This window comes from Tubulanus polymorphus, chromosome 12 (assembly GCF_964204645.1).
Source record: "Tubulanus polymorphus chromosome 12, tnTubPoly1.2, whole genome shotgun sequence".
In the NCBI taxonomy this organism is placed as follows: domain Eukaryota; kingdom Metazoa; phylum Nemertea; class Palaeonemertea; order Tubulaniformes; family Tubulanidae; genus Tubulanus; species Tubulanus polymorphus.
In genome coordinates this window covers 8,296,291-8,315,892 of record NC_134036.1, presented here as the reverse complement: position 1 = coordinate 8,315,892, position 19,602 = coordinate 8,296,291, and the positions used below count along the sequence as shown (strand labels likewise).

Sequence of the window (19,602 nt, the reverse complement as noted above, 5' to 3'; positions counted from 1 at the left end):
CATCTGATAGAAATAAATATAGACATAAAAACTCAAAATTTGCGTATTTCTAACGTTTAAATCTAACATTATCTTGAAGAATATTTTCTCATTTTGTTCGGCATGAAAAATTAAACTATTCTGTGTAACGACAATTTACGGTCGTCTTATAGCGATGGGTTTAATGGAAACTGATTTAGTATTATACGTTTAAAATTTGTAACGTGGAAGCACGGTGACGTTTAGTACCGAGGAACTTCGTAGCCGGGTAGAAAACTAACAAAACGCATCTTGCGCACAACACACCGTTAAACAAGTAGAATACGGAGGCGCATTTGTTTGAAATCGGTTTGTATAAACCTGTTTATATAGGTTTATTGCGTCATAAACCGGTTTGCCGTAGTGTGAACAATTGGGACTGAACGAAAAGTCTTTATTCGGCCATGTTGGAAAAGTCGGTTTGATTTTTTTGCAAACCGTTCGGCGGATGGTTTATTCGGTTTACGCAAAGCGTTTAGGTTTACGCCTGAACAGAGACACCGGTTTATGCAAAACCGGTTTGTTAACCGGTATAAACAAAGACGATTTTCCTACAAACCGAAACGGTTTGTGCAAACCGATTTCAAACAAATGCGCCTCAGTTGAATAATCTCTCTTCCGGTTTGAGCGAAACGGTAAAACGTATACAGTTGAATCTTGTCTGTAGTAAAGGTAGTCTCCCGGTAACAAAGTTATTCATCCCACGGTAAGAATACACAAGATTGGGTTCATCTATCGGATATAGAATTATCTGAGTGTGACTTAGAAATCGGTCTACTTATCGGCAAGGCACATTGCGCCAGATGCGTATGCGCCAATAGATACACGAACTGGACGAACTTCCATGTAGAAATTGCAGGCACCTTTTTGCTACGACCATCAATTCTAGCTCGTGACAGGATCTATGATATTAAAACGGCTTTCTTCAAGACACTATGAGACACAAGAGTCGTCACCATCGGGACAATTCTTCCATGTAATCAGGAAGCTTGGACTGTTATCAACGGCCTTCATCAAGACAATAATAACCTAGAAGACACCGCAGTCGTCACCGTCAGTGCAATTGTTCCGAGCGGTCAGGAGACTTCCACTGTTACTAAAGCAGCAATTAACCTGTTGTCTGTACATATCCCTCAGACATTCAACAGACATTCACCATTTTCCCAAAACATGTTCGTCCAGGCGTCGCCACTACCTGATGGCAGTACACCTCCATTTTGAGCTATCTCCCATAAATAAACGCCAATTTCGTTGTGAGATATTTTTCGTAGAGTGATGGTTATAGGCTCGTTGGAAGCAGAAACTCCTTGTTTGTATTAAAGCTGATTTCATGTGAATCGGTTGAGAATTCTTGGAATTACAGTCGATTGAAGTGGAAAGGTCATTTTCAGATAGACGATTAGTGGCCACCCTTGTTTTTTTATTATACAGGGATACTGGGGTTGGTCATTGATACTGGTTTTATTCATTCAAAATCAATGTGACAAGTCCCTTTGGCTTTTACCGGTTACAATGTGTCAATATTTCAATCCTAAAAACCCGCTAGTATTATTGCCTAAGAGCGGGTATAGTGTTTATATCATAAACTCTCAGTGTGTTCTGTTCATTACTGTTATCCCAGTGACCGATAGCTACAGTGTTGCTGTCACACACTTGATGCATCTCCAATGTCTAACTGTCTGTAAAGTCCAGTACTATACGCGGGTGATCTATAAACCCCTGATCATTATATCAGATACTAATCACCAATCTTCTCTGTATATACCCCGGTTTTTAGTAAATATCTCACACCTGACGATGATCTCTAGTGTGAGATCGAAACGTCGTGTTCTTATGTTTTAGATTGTTTCAATAAATATATTCTCGATTTAAGATTTCTTTTTAAATTTTAGATAGTGGGTTTTTATCTTATCACTAATCACAGCTCCTCTGCAATCAGGGTGACCAAAATTTACCAATAGCAATGCTTGTTTATCACTTATAACACACGGGTCCCCACAGCACGCCTAATGATGGCCAATAATATTTAGCCGAAACGTTGCTCGAAACATATGATTTTACCATAGAACTATTTGCCCAAAGCTTATTCACCCATGTTTGCTCTCAGGACGCATGTTTTCATGCATAATCGATACCAGACATATCATATAATATTCTTCAGTAATCTTCCGTTTGAATTATGATTATATAGACAATATAGGCTATAACTACCATCTGTAACATAGTGTAACCTAACAATCCGTAGACTCTCAAACTTCCGTTATGAATTTGTTGGACGATTAATCTATGAAAGTATGCTGACCGATGATATTGTCTGGTAATAATTGTATATTCATGTTTACGCTCATTTTTACTTAAGAATGTCTCGCGTGAAACACGTGAAGTTTGATGTTATTCCTATGATGTTTCAAACAGAAAATCTGTGAGGAATAGAAACTAACATACGGTCATTTCTCAAGGCCGCGGATTTGGGAGCCGGGACGGGCAATGATACAACTCATTACATAGGGGGTAAGGGGGCTTGTTGTCCCCTAGAAATTTTGGAAGTGCCCTTTTTGAAAATCCATCCCATATAACTGCCAGTTTCGGGTTTTTCTACCCCCATATAATTAAATTAAATTATAAAAGATCATACAAAAAGGACGCATTCAATTAGAAAATATATATAATAATATCAATTGAGCCTAATGAAGTAAATCGCTTAAAGTTTTGGTCATCCATCCACACTTTGTTTGAGATATTACTTTTCATAATCAAGCGACAGTAAAGCATTGTTCGTGTTTGCTTTTGATGCACGTGTTTTGAAGCAAAATCGATACCACGCCTATATATAATTCCGGTAAAATAATCAGATTTAAAAAACGAATCGTGGAATTCACTGCCAGAATTCGTAAGTAAAATAACACCGGGAAAATACACGATTTTTTAAATACACGATTTTCAAAATGTTTTCAATAATCAATAGCTTTTACTCACAGTTTTCTATCGATAATATCTTTATCATTTTTACATATAAAGAGTAAATATATTATTACTATTATTACTATTATTACTATTATTACTATCATTACTATTATAACTGATTATTATTATTATTTTCATTATTATTGTTATTATTATTAGGGTTTTCTGTTTCTTCACAGAAAACCCTATTGAAATTCGCGTGATTATTATTTTTTTTTCCCTTTTCCACATAGTTTTTGTTAAAAGTGTAAAGGCTTCCTTACCTTACCGCTGTCGCCGATACAATCTGTACGATGTCCTTCAGCTCACTTCAATCTCCAGATACTGCATGGGAATTTTGATAAATCCACGTTATAAAGGCACTGTCGAGCCGTAAACATCAGAAATTTTGCTCCATTCAATTAGTAGCCATGTTGTGTTTTCTTACCGATATTTCTCTCTTCTTTTCGAGGAAGAGCTATCGAATAATTCCCTCTCTTCTCCACAATCAATTTCAAAGTCAATTTTATGAATTTATTGCTCAGCGGGTCCGAGTCCAAGAGTTTACGAGTCCGGCGTTCGCGTGTCTGACAGGTTTACGGGCATTTGTTTGTTACCTCTTTAATATTTTTGATTTCTTGTTATTCCGGTTATTTTATTTAAGTATATTGCTGATCAGTTCATGTAACCAAAAGCGTCAATAAACAGACTTTGAATTGATCAAGTTTAAATCAAGTTCGTTGAGTCGCGGAAGGCTACTAGAATTACGTTCGTCTTCGTCTCAGCGAGAAAACAAACGACAGAAAAGTATCAGGTGATTATCGATAGCCTACAACGGTACACACAGTTGACAAACAGTGTTAGGCCTGTGCCGGTTGGTGCGTACTGGGACTAAATATACTGGTTGGTCAGTTGGTTCGGTTGTGAAGTGTGGAAGCTAAGATTATAAGAAAGCCTACCGGTATTTATTTGTCTATAGGCCTATTATATAGAAGCCAATGCCATTTTAAGTACGTAGTTGTTAACCGCACGTGACTGTACGGTGATCTCCACAGGTTAACCGCGTACGTGAGGTCCCTACTAAGTATATAATGCCATACGTGAGTTCCCAGTAGCCAATACCATTTTAAGTACGAAATTGTAATGCGTACGTGACTGTACGGTGATATCCACAGGTTAACCGTACGTGAGTTCCCTACTAACGCTGTACGTGAGTTCCTAGTAGCCAATACCATTTTAAGTACGAAATTATAACGCGTACGTGACTGTACGGTGATATCCACAGGTTAACCGTACGTGAGTTCCCTAAAAACGCTGTACGTGAGTTCCTAAAATCTGCAAACGCGCATGCGTAAAAGAATAGAGTTTGGGTTAGGTGAGGCTAGGCTATTTGTAAATCAAATTTCATCCACCCACCAGTTACGTTCTGTGGCACAGTGGGTAAATCACTGGACTACTACTGGATTTTTTTTTCGTTTGGTTTCGAATCCTAATATTGCAAGTCTGAGCGTCAACGTACTCACATATGGCTAACCTGTAGAAATCACCGTACAGTCACGTACAGGTAACAACAGCGTTTTAAGTATTAAGTGAGTACGACAAGCCTACCATGCATATGTACTACAAACACAACTTTTTCCCTCTCGTCGGCCCTACAGTGATGTTACTATAACTGGTGCCATTATAATATGGATAGGATTTGGTCAGGACTAGCCTAAAGTCTAATTCAGTCTATGTACTAATTCACTCCATAGGCCTATTTTTAACACAATACAGTGAAATATTCACACGCAGAAAGGCTAATTGATTTGAGCCATGTGATTAAGTTTGGCCAGACCTTCTCTGACCGGCTGACATTAATAGTCAAACCAAAACGTTCATGTGGTCACGGCTTGTATTACCAGAAATCATTGTAGGCCTGTACATTTTGCTGTTTGTAGGTTTGGTATACCGATTTCTCCATTCTTGTCTGATAAGTGTACGGTACAGCTGTACGCATTATATAGTTGTTCCAATGGGAATAGGGCCTATTGATTGGGCTTATTATTTCCTGCTTTAGAGTACTGAAATAAACCCAATGTTCATACAAATATCCAACATCGGTGAAAGTTTGATTAATACTGTATACATGTACTGTAGGTTTTCATGTTGTATGAATATTTTGCAGTTCAAATGGGTATGATGCTGATTCCAATGTCAAACGCATTAAGTTAGATGGTCAAGGACAGTCAACACCAAGATATCTCTCTTCGACCGATGTTGTACCATAGAAGATCTGATTCTTTCAACTCAAGGAAAGTGATTCAACACAATCGACATAACACTGGAATAGGTTTGCAGTAACTAACCGTTCATTTCATTTAGTCCTATGTACTTTTTAGCCAATTTGGATTTGATTGTAATTGAAACTCTGGAACTGTTAACAAAAGACAAGTAAGACAAGTTGAAAAAACACAAGTTATGCTTGATTCTCATGTTCAAATTTAATTCAAATTTATTTTATTACATCATATTTACAAAGCATATCATTGGTTCGTACAGTAATAAAAATTAGGGCAGAACAAATATTATTACAGAAACTCCAAAAAGGCAATGAATTTCTATGACTAAATGAACATTATTTTTAGCCCACTTGGGACTTTAGTCCCAGCGGGCTATTGCGTTCACTTTTCGTCCGTCGTCCGTCCGTAGACGGAAATCAGTTATTTTAGGAAGTTTTGAAGACGCTTCAATGTAATGTCTTGATATTTGGGTTTCACATGTATCTACCCTAGACACATCTTCAGCTCAAAAACTGGCCCTGTCAGAATCAAGATGGCCGACTGGCAGCCATTGTTGTTCGCCAAAATCAACACTTTTTACACATTTTTGAACTTATTGAGGGAAATTTTGAAGATGCTTTGATCAATTACCTTGATCTTTCGGATATGTGAATGCCCCTGGGCCCATCAGCATAACAAAAATTGGGATACGGACTCAAGATGGCCGTCCTATGACCTTTTTTAGTGCCCAAAAATGTCAATTTTGGCCCGAATTCTGAGTTTGCCATTTCTCATTGCAATTTGTGATGGGTATTCTTTGAAAAGGGATGTTTTATACCTTTGATACCTGAATTGTTAGATTGTTGAGCATTTGGAACCACTTCCCAAGTGGGCATGGTGTCCCTGGACCCCTAGTTCTAATAACTCAGATCAAGAGTGACTCTCCCGTTTATTAGGAAACACACGCAACTAGTGGAATAGGTTTGATTTACACACATGTTGCAGGTATCAATTGTTTATCACTGTAGAATTTGTAATCCATAAAAGCCAAAATCAACATCAGCCGGAAACCCAGACCAAATCAATTCATAATTTATTGATTGAATCTACACTACGATATATGTATTTATTCAAATATTTCAATAAAAACATTAACTTCTTAAATCTAATCTATTCTAAATCATAATACGTTCTTATCTGTGAATTCACTCAATCTATCGGCTCAGCAGGTGCTTAAGATGAGTTCTTAATAGGGCAGATCCATTTTTAAGGATGGTGATAATACAGTATCATGATGTTTGAATGCCAAAATAAGTGCCTGGTCAAATATATTAATATTTGTGATTGTACGTCCACGTATGTTCGGTTTCAAAGCTGAATCATATTTGACGTTTACACAGTGGTTGCATATTAGGTTCGAATCTGTCAATGCATTTTATTCTATGTATCGATATTTCAATTTACTACAATTCCCATCATTCTGAATGGCTTTACAGAAAACCCGTCATCGCTGCTTTGCAGCTATATTTATCATTATTATTATAACTGATTATTATTATTATTATTATTATTATTATTATTATTATAACTGATTATAATGATATATAAATGTATCCCTGATTCTCTACTCAATTTTCAATCGACTTTAAAACAATATGGTCTTTCGATTATTCAAATTATTCGCCAAGAATTGCGAAAGCGTATTTTACAAAGAAAATCTACGATTCTAAATTCGATGAAATATCGATGACAGTTCAGTTTTCAACGAGTTCCCTAAGGACGCTGGAGACAGGTGGTGAATATTCATTTCCGAGGATTGTTTTTAGGGTCCGCATGGGTCGACCGCACTCGGGTAGTGAATACGGCAGGGAGACTATTGTCTTCCCCAGGAAAGTAAATGGTATAAAATATGTAGAATCTGTTCCTCTATTGAAAAATGTCGCTAAAAAGGGCGCTTAAGCAGTACGCTCTCCTCCAAACAGTCGCCTCCCTACTCCACGTAGCCTTAATCTGTGTGACCAATACAGACCCCCCAACCCGCTCTCCTCAGAGTAATCCGCTTTAGGGGCTTTCCTCGGACGAAACTCGCAGTGTTGATTACTCGGCGGATATGGCTACCCCCATTCCAAGTGCCCTCTCGCACATAGCTGTCCCCCGTCATCTCAGGAGCTAATTGCGACTCATGCCAGATCTGTCAAACTAGTCGTATGCATAAGTGTTGTCCGTAGCGACGGTCAATAGGGGAACGATCCTCACGTAGAACTAACTGGGTTCGATGCAGCAGGAAATTACGAATTATGGTACGAATTATTAAATATATATATTTTCTTATAATACAAAGTTCATCGTTCTTGATGCCAAGGGGACATCATGTCCACACGCAAAACACCTCGATTATTTACATTTCGATATATAAAAAGAATGTGCCCTTCATGGCTTGCAAAGCCTTGGTACAGTCAATGTACGGTAGCATACAAAGGAGACGACCGAACGTCAAATAGAAGCGGTGGCGTGTACCTAATATAACTTAGGTCTCAGTAAACGAGCGTTGAAGCTAATCAACGATTAAGATGTTAACGACGGAGCGACAAATAGTTAACGACGAGCGTGTCGTTAATCAACGATAAGAATTATACGACGGAGCGTCAAATAGTGAACGACGAGCGTGGTCGTTAATCAACGACTGCGCGCCAAATTCAAAATGTCGGTGACGCGAACTCAAAGAGTCGAAATTCAGAGGCGACGTCAAGAAGATGAAACGACCGCGTGTTCGTTCGAAAAAGGAGTTACTGAATACAGGCGATTTTCATGGTCAGTAGAAACGACATCTCGGAGTAAAATTACGGAAATAGCACAGAAGATATACCATACTATTATTATTACTATTACTATTACTAATTACAGCGACGAGAGCGTTAAGTTGGCATCGTCAAAGGATTGAATTTAAACAGACGATGAATTGACGGAGAATTTACAATATTTACAGGATTGTAAGTGACGAGTTTATCGGCAGCCCATGGCCGACGAATACGCGGCCCCCGGGGGTGCGTCGGCACCCGGGACTCACTGAGGGCGGGATGTCAAAAACCACTGCAGCGATCCCGGGGTCAGACGACCCGGAGGCCCGTGTCTTAAATAGAAAGTAAAATTGTCTTCTTACATGATCTGTACGATTTACAGCGTCCGATTCGTAAAACGGTGAAGAGGCAGCAAGAAAGAGTTTCTAATGTGGCTCTGCCAGAGCCAAGTTGCCAATGAGCGCGATTGCGCTAAATTTATAGTTTTCATGCGGTCAACGCACGCGGTGATTGGTCAAGCGTGACGAGCAGTGATACGCTCCGCGGACAAAGTAGAGCACGCGAAATGATTCAACCGAGACGAATGATAAAACCCTAAATAAAGACTTCATACGCGAGAAATAGAATTAAGTTCTATAATATTTTAAGATTAAAGCGAAAAATGACGTCTATAAGACCGATACGGAGATATTTACTAAAAATAAACCGGAGTAAACCGCACCACCGCGAAAACGCTCACACGGAAGTGAGGCGGCGCCAGCGAGCGGCGTCGTAAAAACGAGCGTAAACACGAGCAGGGCTGGAGAATTCTTCGGCGACGAGACGGAACCAAAACGGCCCAAAATCAAAGAAGTTGGGTCTCAAATATAAAAAGGTGAACACACACTAATAGGTAGGTGGAGAATAAAAGAATGGCCTGGACAGGCGCCGAAAAATCGCTAATATCACCGCGATGTGGCGTGGCCAACACCGCGGGGGCCTGCCCAGGTCGTAAAATTGGAATCTGACAGAACTGCCAAAAATCTGTCAGATTGAAATTGAGCCGAAAAGATCCCGAAACATCGCCGCAGAACACTCAGCCCCGTCCCGGAATACGTACATCTAAAAAGAAACAATGAGAAAAGAACGGCTTAAGGCCATTCCTAAATACATAATATAATTTCACAAAAGACTGACATTTTGTGGTCAAACCCACCCCAGATATAGACAATTTTCGCCACAGTAGTAATAGATTTTCACAACAAACTCATGATTTCAAATAGTCTCCTAAGATATCTATATATTATTTCGCTCTTTACCTAAGTAATTCTTACACTTGATTGCTTAATTACAGATGGAAAGAGGTCAGATGGCATGAAAATCGTCTGTGGCTGACTAATTGGCGCGAGTAACCAAAATGCTTCAATCATCAGGGGTAGACAAATTAGCCGAAGATGAATGAAAACTTCACCTTGATGATCATCAGTTGTTTTTGCTATAATTATTTGCCTGGATATATCCTTCATTTCAAAATCTGTCTTCAATAGAATTTCTTTCAATAAAATATTTTGAAAATTGAATTTGAATTGATCTTAAAACCAGAGAAAGCATTCAGAAATTTAGAAAATCCTTGACTCATAATCAAAATCTGTGAAGTCAGTTAAGGTCTTTTTGGTCGAATCAAGCCGAGGACTCAGGTGACTAAAACTCAATTCCTCACTGTCTTATAATGCCGAGTACGACGGAGTTTACACACTGAAACACGTTGGGCTGTGTAAGTGTAATTTGGATAAGTCCACAATATAATGACCGCCCTGCCCCGCTGCATCTGAGACGTCAACAAGTTAGACTGTATTGCTTCGCTGACAAACTGACTCCTACGCAAGATGACCATCCAATTCAAATGTAAATTAAGAAAGAAAACAACAAAACTAGTTGCGTTGATCAACAAAAATAAATCAATAGTTTATTACAATACTTCAATTTCAAAATAAGGATAGGAAAAAAGTGAACAATAAGTGTGTTTGCCATGCGTCTTTAAATATTTCCCAAGAATATGTCTTTGTCTGGCCACCACCTGCCTCGACGTCAGACTTTTTCGAGATTTTCGCTAAAAATACGAAACAAGACAAAATTGATGGATGGGAATCATACATGCTACATTCACTTTTACTGGGAACATTGGAATGAGCTAAAGCAATTTTCTAGGAGGAAAAATTGAGTCAAATGATGTTTCAAAATCTGGACGGGAAAAGTTTTACTGAATTGTATGGCTAATGGCAAATACATGTTTATATTGATAAGGTAAATATCTGTATAAAAGGTTGTATAGCAACTTGGATTGAAGGATTAATGCAATAGGTCTCTTATTCTAAAAGACGAGTGAGCCATACTTAATAAATTGGTCATGTGAATCAACATCAAATTTAGAACTATCATTCATTTATAGTTTTCAATCAAAGACCGACCTATGAAATAAAGTACATATTTTTCTGATAACAACCTGGAATGAATTAAAATAAATCTGAGGAATTCACCAAATTTCTGTATCGAACCCCTAATAGGGCCTATATAACCTATAGATTGATACTTACATACGACAAATTGACGAAGAAACTTCATTTGACAGTATACAAACTCGCGGACAAACTCCCAAAATGAATCATGTCTTATTCACCTAGAATCAAACAAAATACAACTAAACAATTCACAATACAGATTTCGGTTTCGAATCCTTCAAATAGCTGTTTACTTACATAAAACGAATTATCAAACTACTTCTGCCGACAGCATACCAACTCGCTGACAAACCCCCAAAATGAAACGTGCCATGATTAACATCTGGAATTAAACGTAATAAAGCTACAAAATTTACAAAATGTCGGTTTCGAATCCCTCAAATAGCCTTACACTTACAAATGATGGATTATCAAACAACTATGAACTCCCACAACGCCACATGTCTTTGATAATCTACAGTGAAAACCTGGAATTAAATGAAATAAATCTTAAAATTCCGATTTGAACCCAACCTAGGCCCTCTCTCTACTTGTAGGCCTAAGATCTTGAAATAGGATAAATAATGTTATGATGAAAGAGGCATAATGGTTCGGAAAAAATTGAATTCAATATGGCTCTTGGCCCGGCAAAGTTTGCTTTTGAAATATCCTTTTGATTAGGCCTAGTTACACATTTTAAAAGCAAATTTCATTTTGCATCAAACTAAAAGCGGCTTTGTTGAGGAAAAGATTCGTTTGAGTCGTAAAATTTATAGCCTAGAACCAATTTCTTCGTCAAAGCGTGATGCACAATTTTGACTGGGTCTTATTTCCACGTGGTAGTGGACAGAAAATTTGAATAGGCCTAAATAATAGAATAATCTTTCTTAGGTTTCATGATAAAGATGCAGCATTAACATAGATTAATGCTTATCTTTTACAATTAGGCTTATGTTTCAAAGGAAAACGCCCACAGTTGGAACAGGGGTTAGGCATTTATGGTAGAGGGGCTGTGTGTGTGCTGAAACAGATAAAAATGCACGGGAACGAGTTTGTCGAGTGGAGCTTATTATTCCATCAGGGATAGTGTACTAAGTCATGTTATATATCAAAATGTTCCTTATTAGTTCCGCTGCATCGCTAAAAACAAATTGAGATAGGTTTCACTGCATTTTTTTACATATTACATCACTTACAACGATAAACGTCCGTCGCCGACTGAAAAATTCACAAAAACTTCCGCATTGAGAGCGCCACCGCACCAATTCAAATTGGATCGGAAACCCTCCAGCGATGCACTCTATGATCTTTAGAACCTGTCTTTGCTGACTGGGAATATTTCTTAAAACGTGACATTAGTCCGGGTGCCGTTCCGGGTGCCGATATTTCTCAGCGCGAAGGGGGCGGGGCGCAGCGTCACCAGGTCCCGCTCCGCGAGGAAGCTAGATTTTCAAAGAAATGAGTGCACGCGACGGCCATGACCACTTGTTAGTGACGTCATCAAGAATGATGGCTCCGAGGATCGCCACATCACAGGTTACTGTGAATAAATGGGATTCGACTATTCAAAAGTTCAAAATGTACTTTCTTGTTTTGTAAAACAAGTTTATTCATGTCGTTATATAAAGCATTTTGTTTGAAACATTCTTTAAAAATTTTTGTTGAGTTTAAAGCCAATTGTCGTTGTGTAATTCGATACTGGTCACTGACATCAAAGTTTTAGTTTCTGTTCACATGTTTCGACTTATAAATATCCAACTTGTATGTTCTATCTTTTAATACAGGCCATGTGATTAATTGCGTATCACTCAATTAGTTTAAAAAGAGAGCACATATTTCGATATTGTTAAATAATTAACTACATTTTTTTCTGTCACACGATGATTTTTACCCATCACTTATAAAATTCAAATGTACGTGATATATTCTGTAAGCTATGTAAGCTTGTACTTAAAAATACACTATGAATTTTCAATTTGTACTGACCATAATAGTTTATTTTTCGTAAATAAAATTTATGTTTTAATGAAATAATTTCAAAATCTTTTCTGTGCCCTCTGCAACAGAAAGTTACTAAGGACTATAACATATTCAGATGTACGTTGATAATTGATTTCAATCCTCCCTTCAAATAATTATATGAACATTATTTCGGAAGATGCAGGTGGCGCACAATCATAATACATACAACTCATCAAGCTGACGAGTCGTTTCCGTAACCAATGTTACAGACGGGTAACCAATCTACTCGACTCCGTAGACAACTAAACGACTCGAGTAACCCCCAATTTGACTATAACTATAGATTATGTTATGTTAAACCACATTGGTGTGACTTGACACGTCAAAAGCGTATCCCGTATTGATATATTTCTATTATCCACTTTTCAAACTATGAATAGCACGCCTGCTCAGAAAACCCGTTATCGCTGCTTTGCAGCTATATTTTATTTTCTGATTGCATGCCTTGAAATATCATATTATTTCTATTTTCTTTTGTTAACCATAAATCTTCATAATGCGTAAATAAATTATAATCATCTAATGAGAAAACTGTCCAATCTTTAAAGTTAATTTTTTAATCAAATATCTTCCAACATTATCAACAACATAATTATTATTATTACCAGTTACATTTATATCGGCTAATAAATAAATACTATTTGGAACATAAAAAGTATTTTGTGTTAATCTCGGGATTCTAACATACAAAGTTTCATCAGGGTTAATATTAGAAGGATTATGAGTAATTATATGATGAGATCTTTCCGCTTTAATAGCATTAGATATTCTTGAATTCTTAGATGGTTTTATATAACTCTCACTCATTTATTTAACAAAAAATTAATTATCTATTTTTTATCATATTCACTAACCCAAAAATAATTGAACTTACAACTGTAATTAAAAAAAAAATAATATGTTCAGCAGCAAAGTTAATTATGTTTCCTGCAGATTTCAATATAAAACCAACAATTGACGCAATAACTCCGGGTAAAGCTGCAGCAGATTTTTTAGATTGTTCCCATAGATATTTTGCTACTTTTTTTAAACCATCCTTAACTTTATCTTGTATAGAATCATTATCATTTGGTGGTTTATCCGGTTTATTGGGAGTAGGTGTAGATTTCAGTGAATTTGATATAGCTAAACCAATTGTTGTAAATAACATAGTTACAGCTGTTAGAATTAAAATAATTGTTATTCCTTCTAACTTAAACAATAATTTTATTCTATCTTTTAATGATATTTCAGAATTTGGTTTTATCAACAAATTTTTAAAAATAACTTTTAATTTATTAATATTATAATCATATGATTTTAATAATATGTCTCTTTCTTTTTCCTGTAATTCTTTTTTATATTTTAAATCATCTATTTCTTTTTCTAAACGTAATTCTTTTTGCCTATATTCTATTTCATCAATTACTTGTCGTTCTAAATCAGACTCTAATTGTTCTATTTCTTTAATTTTATCAGTTCCATCTTTTTCTAAAGTTCTAATTTTTAAATCTCTTATACTTTTATCATGCGCAATTTTATCAGCTGATTCCTGCATACCTTTAATTTCTCTACGTGCTTGTTCAGGAGATGTGTTCAATTGTTCTTCATTTACATCAAGTAATCCTTTTTCTAGTAAAGATTGTATTCGATTTATTCCGGTTTCAGTACCGGATGTATCTGACATACTATTCATCAGTTCTTCTGTATCACTTAATCTATCAATTTGTTTTTCTAATACTAATTGCAATTGACTTGAATAATTATCAATTTGTTGAATATCTCTTCTCGATGTTTCTGGTGTTGAAGTTCTTAATTTATCTAATCGATCTGCAAAATCTTCATCATTTTGGGGTCATTCTGGGTCAACAAAAGTAGGCTTTTGATTTGGATTTTTAAATGGTGAATAATTGTTAATATTCCGAATAATACTCGTTAATATTCAATATTCGGAATTGGTTCTTCTTCATTTATTCTATCGAGTGCATTCCATATAATTCTGAGAAATTCTAAACCACATTTTTAAAGGTTCAATTGTAGATCTTGCTCGCATTCCAGGTTCAAAAATATTATCTTGACCCGTTCTAGATAATTGTATTGATGCAGTTTTGTTATCTAATTCAACATTATAAAACCATGCATCATTTTTAAATTCTAAATAATTCATGAAATGTGGATCATCTTTTAAAATTTGCATTACAATTTCTTCTGAATCAACTTTATCTTTTACATCTTTTGGTAATAATTCGTTAACAATTGTATCTATTATTCTACTTTTAAATATAAATCTTCTTTCAATTCAGGGTTTTCTGTTTTTTCTAATCTATCAATTAAATCTTTTCTAAATGTTATGGGTTTTAATAACTCCCCTTTCGTGAGCTGTGATATATTCTTCAAATTTTTTGCGCGTTTCAGTATCATCTTTAAATTCATCATAATCATATAATATAGGCCCACTAGAATCATATTCACCTAAATTAGTATTATATGCTGCTCCATCATCATTATCAATATTAGTTTCATTAAATTCAGGTTGTGGTTCATCGCTTATACCAGAGGGGTCATTGAAGGCGGTATAAATGTAATCGATGCAGACTTTTCCGTTTACAATACAGATTGTAGTCTGACGGGTGGATGGTCAAGTTTTGGAAATTGCACTGAGAAAATGTCTCAGGTGAAGTACTGAACACAATATGTGAAGTGTGGACGACAAATCTTTTGAAGGTGAGCCGAAAGATGTGAAATGTGGACGATAAGTTTTTGAAAGTGAGCGGATAAAAAGTCTAATATCTGGTGTTTGTATTTCATTTCCAATCAAAAGTCTTAGGTGACGTACTGAACACAGCGTGAATTGCGGACTATCAGTGAAAGTAAAGTGTCTAATGTCTGCTGTTTCAATTGAAAATGTCTCAGGTGAAGTACTGAACATATGTGAAGTGTGGATGATCAGTTTTCGAAAGTGAGCTAAAAAAAAGTCTAATGAATGGTTGATTTTTGAAATCATTCTTAATCAAAGACTCCTCAGGTGAAACGCTGAAGCCTGGACGATCGAAAATCGCCGTAGCTCGGAAATAACCTAAATCGCGATCGTTCGCCGGCGCCAATTCTAGGTTTCTGGTAGCGGGACAGGGCGTAATATCGTATACGTTACCTCACGAACAAGAACACAGCGACGGCGCACAACACGACGAGTAACACCGCCGCCGCCACTACTACCAACAACACGACCGAGCTCTGATCATCGCGAGGGTAGATCGGATCGCCTTGCATGCGCGTGTACGTCACGTCGACATTCTGCAAAATCACGAGAAAATAATCGCTGACTCGATTTTCTAATTCGTAGGATAGGGATTTCATTTTGTCAGATTTTTTATTCTCGGTTTTCTATATACATATATAGAAAATCGAGTCGGACAGTGATGGATCCAGGGAGACTTATGAGACTTGTACAAGTCCATCAAATTATGGTTTTGTACCCGTTTTCATTTTGTGACAAAGATAGATGGTACGTTCCAGTGCGGTAATACATTTTGGAAATCAAAGTGACTTTTGGGGTGTGGCAAGACCTTCAAAATTGGCCCCTGGATCCACTACGAGTCCCAAAAGTCTTGAGCTATACCATGGGCTAAGCGAATTCAACGTTTTGACTATATCCTAATGGTCTTCTTCAAGAATATTGTATAGATAATACTGGAGACACCGAAGATGATCGAAATTTTGAATGAACTATAAACTCGAGGAAACTTTCCACACTGGACTCATTTCATTGTTTGTCTAGGATTAGTGTGAAAGCATATGGATATGAGCCCTATAAAGCTACAATATACCGATGCCCCTTGAGTCCAGGGCCTTACAAATGTATTCTCATTACTTATCTTACTGCTTAATAAACACAACAATGCAGTTGAATTCATTGAAAACTTGTTATACTGCACTGTTGCAGATTTCTTTACATACTGAGCTAAGCCTGTGTTTGCGCCCTACTAAGACCATCTTGGGAGGGGCCCTACCCCTAAGAGGTATAAGATCTCGATTAAAGCTTGTTCGACATCGGCAGTCTACACCCATGCGCCATCTATTTAAATTAGCTGTCATAATCGTTGCGGCTGATTTGCGACTGAATGCACTCTTTAGGGATACGAATCTATACGTACCCCGTCGACGGTAGTTTCGACGCCCAGTATGACGACGTACGGCGTCTCTTTTTGTAGCGGCGCGTTGTAGAATCCGCTGTAGTTTTTACCGTCGCCGATCGTAAACGCGGTAATCGACGAATCGACGACGACCGCCGCCAGGAACGCCATCAGTCCGAGTCGGCGCGCTTCCTCGTAGTTCTCGTATCGACGTTCGCCGTGGGTCACCGCAGCGCGCTTCTTGCGATCGTTGATTGCGACGTCTTGTTTCTCGACGACGAAGTGGTACTCGCTGAAATCGATTCAAGAATTCAACAGTAAGACCCTCAGTAACATCTTTGATATCTTTCATATTTCTGTTCAAATTAATCAGTAATCAACAGTAAGGTCATCAGTTACATCTTTCATATTTCTGTTCAAAATTAATCAGTAATCAACAGTAAGACCCTCAGTAACATCGTTCATATTTCCGTTCAAATTAATCAGTAATCAACAGTAAGACCCTCAGTAACATCTTTCATATTTCTGTTCAAATTAATCAGTAATCAACATTAAGACCATCAGTAACATCTTTCATAATTTTGTTCAAATTAATCACTTATCACCAGTGAGACCCTCAGTAACAATTTCCATATTTCTGTTCAAATTAATCAGTAATCAACAGTAAGACCCTCAGTAACATCTTTCATATTTCCGTTCAAATTAATCAGTAATCAACAGTAAGACCCTCAGTAACATCTTTCATATTTCTGTTCAAATTAATCAGTAATCAACAGTAAGACCCTCAGTAACATCTTTCATATTTCTTTTCAAATTCATCAGTAATCAACAGTAAGACCCTCATTAACATCTACTCGCTCTGACTAGACACTTAGTCATCTTCAGAAAAATACATGATTGTTAGAGAAGGAGAAAAGAAGAGAAGAAAAGTTTAGATAAGCTGAAAGCTTGAAAAAAATTTCGGACTTTTCGTTTTAATTTTTTTCTACCATCTCTACAACGCGGGCTCAAGAGTATTTCATGAAAATGGTTGTCGTTACCTGACATTGCCTTTGGTCACGGGCGTCAGTTTGATGTCGATGGTCGAATTTGTGACTCTTACTACCTCGGGCGGTGAAATGTCGAGTTGACCTACATAGATATCGCACGATCAACGATCAAAGAATAACAGAATTGTATAAACCTCCTGTAAACATTTAAAATCGTTTTTCGTTTTCTTTCTTTCTCTTTTACAGAAGAGGATCTGCAACTAATTCCCACCGCTTACCCCCTTCCCCTCAAAATTCGTTTCAAGGGATCCGCCCTGAAGGGTCCTTAGTTTCGCTCTAGGCTGGCGTACAATAGAGGGTTTGTAAGGGACACCGAATCGAATCAAAGTCAAATGATCAAATTTATAAGAGGGACAGTCCGCATTGCAAGATACAAAACCAGGACAATCACGCCTACCTGATGTCCAGAATTTCCATTGCGCCGAATGACCATACCCCTTGCCGGTTTTAGCAGTCACGTTACAGACGTACTGCGTAAAAGACTCGAGTTCAGTCAATGCTTTCCGCGTTTCCTTTAGTTCGAATTCGATCGGCGTTCCAACTGCCTGTGCTAACGCTTTGCCCGGTAAAGTTTGCACGGGTTTACACGCCAACTGTTTTTATTTTTCACCGTCCATATATCGACATAGGATGTTACGGGGAAAATGAAATTAAAAGAAAAGAGAACAACGGCTAAGATGACGAGAAAGAAAGCAGGTATCGAGACGTTTCCTTGGGCTAATAATCTATCTTTATTCATACAACGTTTCGACTATATTCTTATGAAAGTCAACAACCGGATTTAACAGGATCTTCAGTATACTTGACGATGACCATAAGGATATAGTCGATACGTTGAAATAGATCATCAACTCATCAAGGAAACCTATCTATTAAGACTCCTTTATTTCCACTTATTACTCCGTTATTCCTTTATTCCAACGTGGAATTATGTCTTCCTTTAGGGCGCCTGATATTACAAGCTCTGCTTTTCTCTGGTTTCCCTGCTGTTTACATTTATATGATGTATTTGCAAAACAAAACAATTATCTATTGTCATCTTCATCAGGTGAATCTGGTATTCATTGATGCAAATTATTCAGGAAATAAATAAATAAATAAATGAACAAATAAATGAATGAATGTATTATCGTTACAGCACTTACAAGGACGAAGGATATTTCAAGTACACGGTGATCACGTTAGGTGGATTAACAATAACTACAAAATCATTTTATTCTATCGCGAATATTTCTCGGAATCTCAACGACGCCTACGATAGGGTTTCGCTTCCCGCACCGCAGCTCATATACACAAAATGCGAATAGTAACGGTGTACTGCTGACCGTGAGCCCTATATATGTCTTGCAGCCACAGACTTCCCTGACTTTTTCTAAAGAAAATTCCCTGATCCTTAGCTCTGTTTTTGCAAAATTCTCTGACTTTTTGAAGACAACAAAATTCCCTGACTTTCCCTGATTTCCAGGTAAGTAAGTGGCCAACATGTTCGTCCATACCTTATATCCGAATATTTTTCCGTTCGGAGTTTTCGGCGGCTTCCACGTCAACTCGGCGCCGGATTCGGTTATGTCGGACGCGTTCACGGCGTCGGGCGGACCGGGTTCTGAAACGTGTGTACAGATGTTATTGTAGCGGTTGTAGTGTAAACATATAAAATAGTAATTCAGGTAGTGACTGCTGTTGTCCATAGGTAGCGTAGTCGTAGTCACTCTGCTGTGCCGGGGCGCTCGCTACACGGGTCCGCCTGGGTCGACCGCACTCGGGTAGTGAATACGGCAAGGAGACTCTTGTCAGGATAGTAAATGGTATAAAATATGTAGAATCGTTTCCTCTATTGAAAATGTCGCTAAAAAGGGCGTTTAAGCAGTACGCTCTCCTCCAAACAGTCGCCTCCCTACTCCACGTAGCCTTAATCTGTGTGG

At 37.5% G+C, this 19,602-nt stretch overlaps 1 protein-coding gene and 1 long non-coding RNA gene across 2 annotated transcripts; both read right to left on the bottom strand.

Annotated features, from left to right (window-relative positions):
- Nucleotides 1–10,005: 10,005 nt before the first annotated feature.
- LOC141913819 (uncharacterized) lies at nucleotides 10,006–10,791 on the bottom strand. The gene is made up of 3 exons (XR_012620652.1): nucleotides 10,756–10,791; nucleotides 10,594–10,676; nucleotides 10,006–10,109 (listed from the first exon to the last, which is right to left on the bottom strand). It is a non-coding gene; the product is annotated as an uncharacterized LOC141913819 (long non-coding RNA).
- A 4,854-nt stretch (nucleotides 10,792–15,645) lies between these two features.
- LOC141914246 (receptor-type tyrosine-protein phosphatase U-like) lies at nucleotides 15,646–19,368 on the bottom strand. Its single transcript, XM_074805513.1, has 5 exons — nucleotides 19,177–19,368; nucleotides 18,078–18,273; nucleotides 17,672–17,762; nucleotides 16,653–16,923; nucleotides 15,646–15,792 (listed from the first exon to the last, which is right to left on the bottom strand). The coding sequence occupies exons 1-5, from the start codon at nucleotides 19,366–19,368 to the stop codon at nucleotides 15,646–15,648; spliced, it is 897 nt and encodes a 298-aa protein (XP_074661614.1).
- Nucleotides 19,369–19,602: the final 234 nt, after the last annotated feature.

Excerpts from the sequence above, each read along its gene's own strand:
- LOC141914246 (XM_074805513.1), bottom strand. The coding sequence starts at position 19,368 with ATGGACAACAGCAGTCACTACCTGAATTACTATTTTATATGTTTACAC. Across the intron at positions 18,274-19,176 it reads GAAAAATATTCGGATATAAG|TTGGCGTGTAAACCCGTGCA; the intron begins GTATGGACGAAC and ends AAATAAAAACAG. Across the intron at positions 15,793-16,652 it reads TCGAAACTACCGTCGACGGG|AATGTCGACGTGACGTACAC; the intron begins GTACGTATAGAT and ends GTGATTTTGCAG.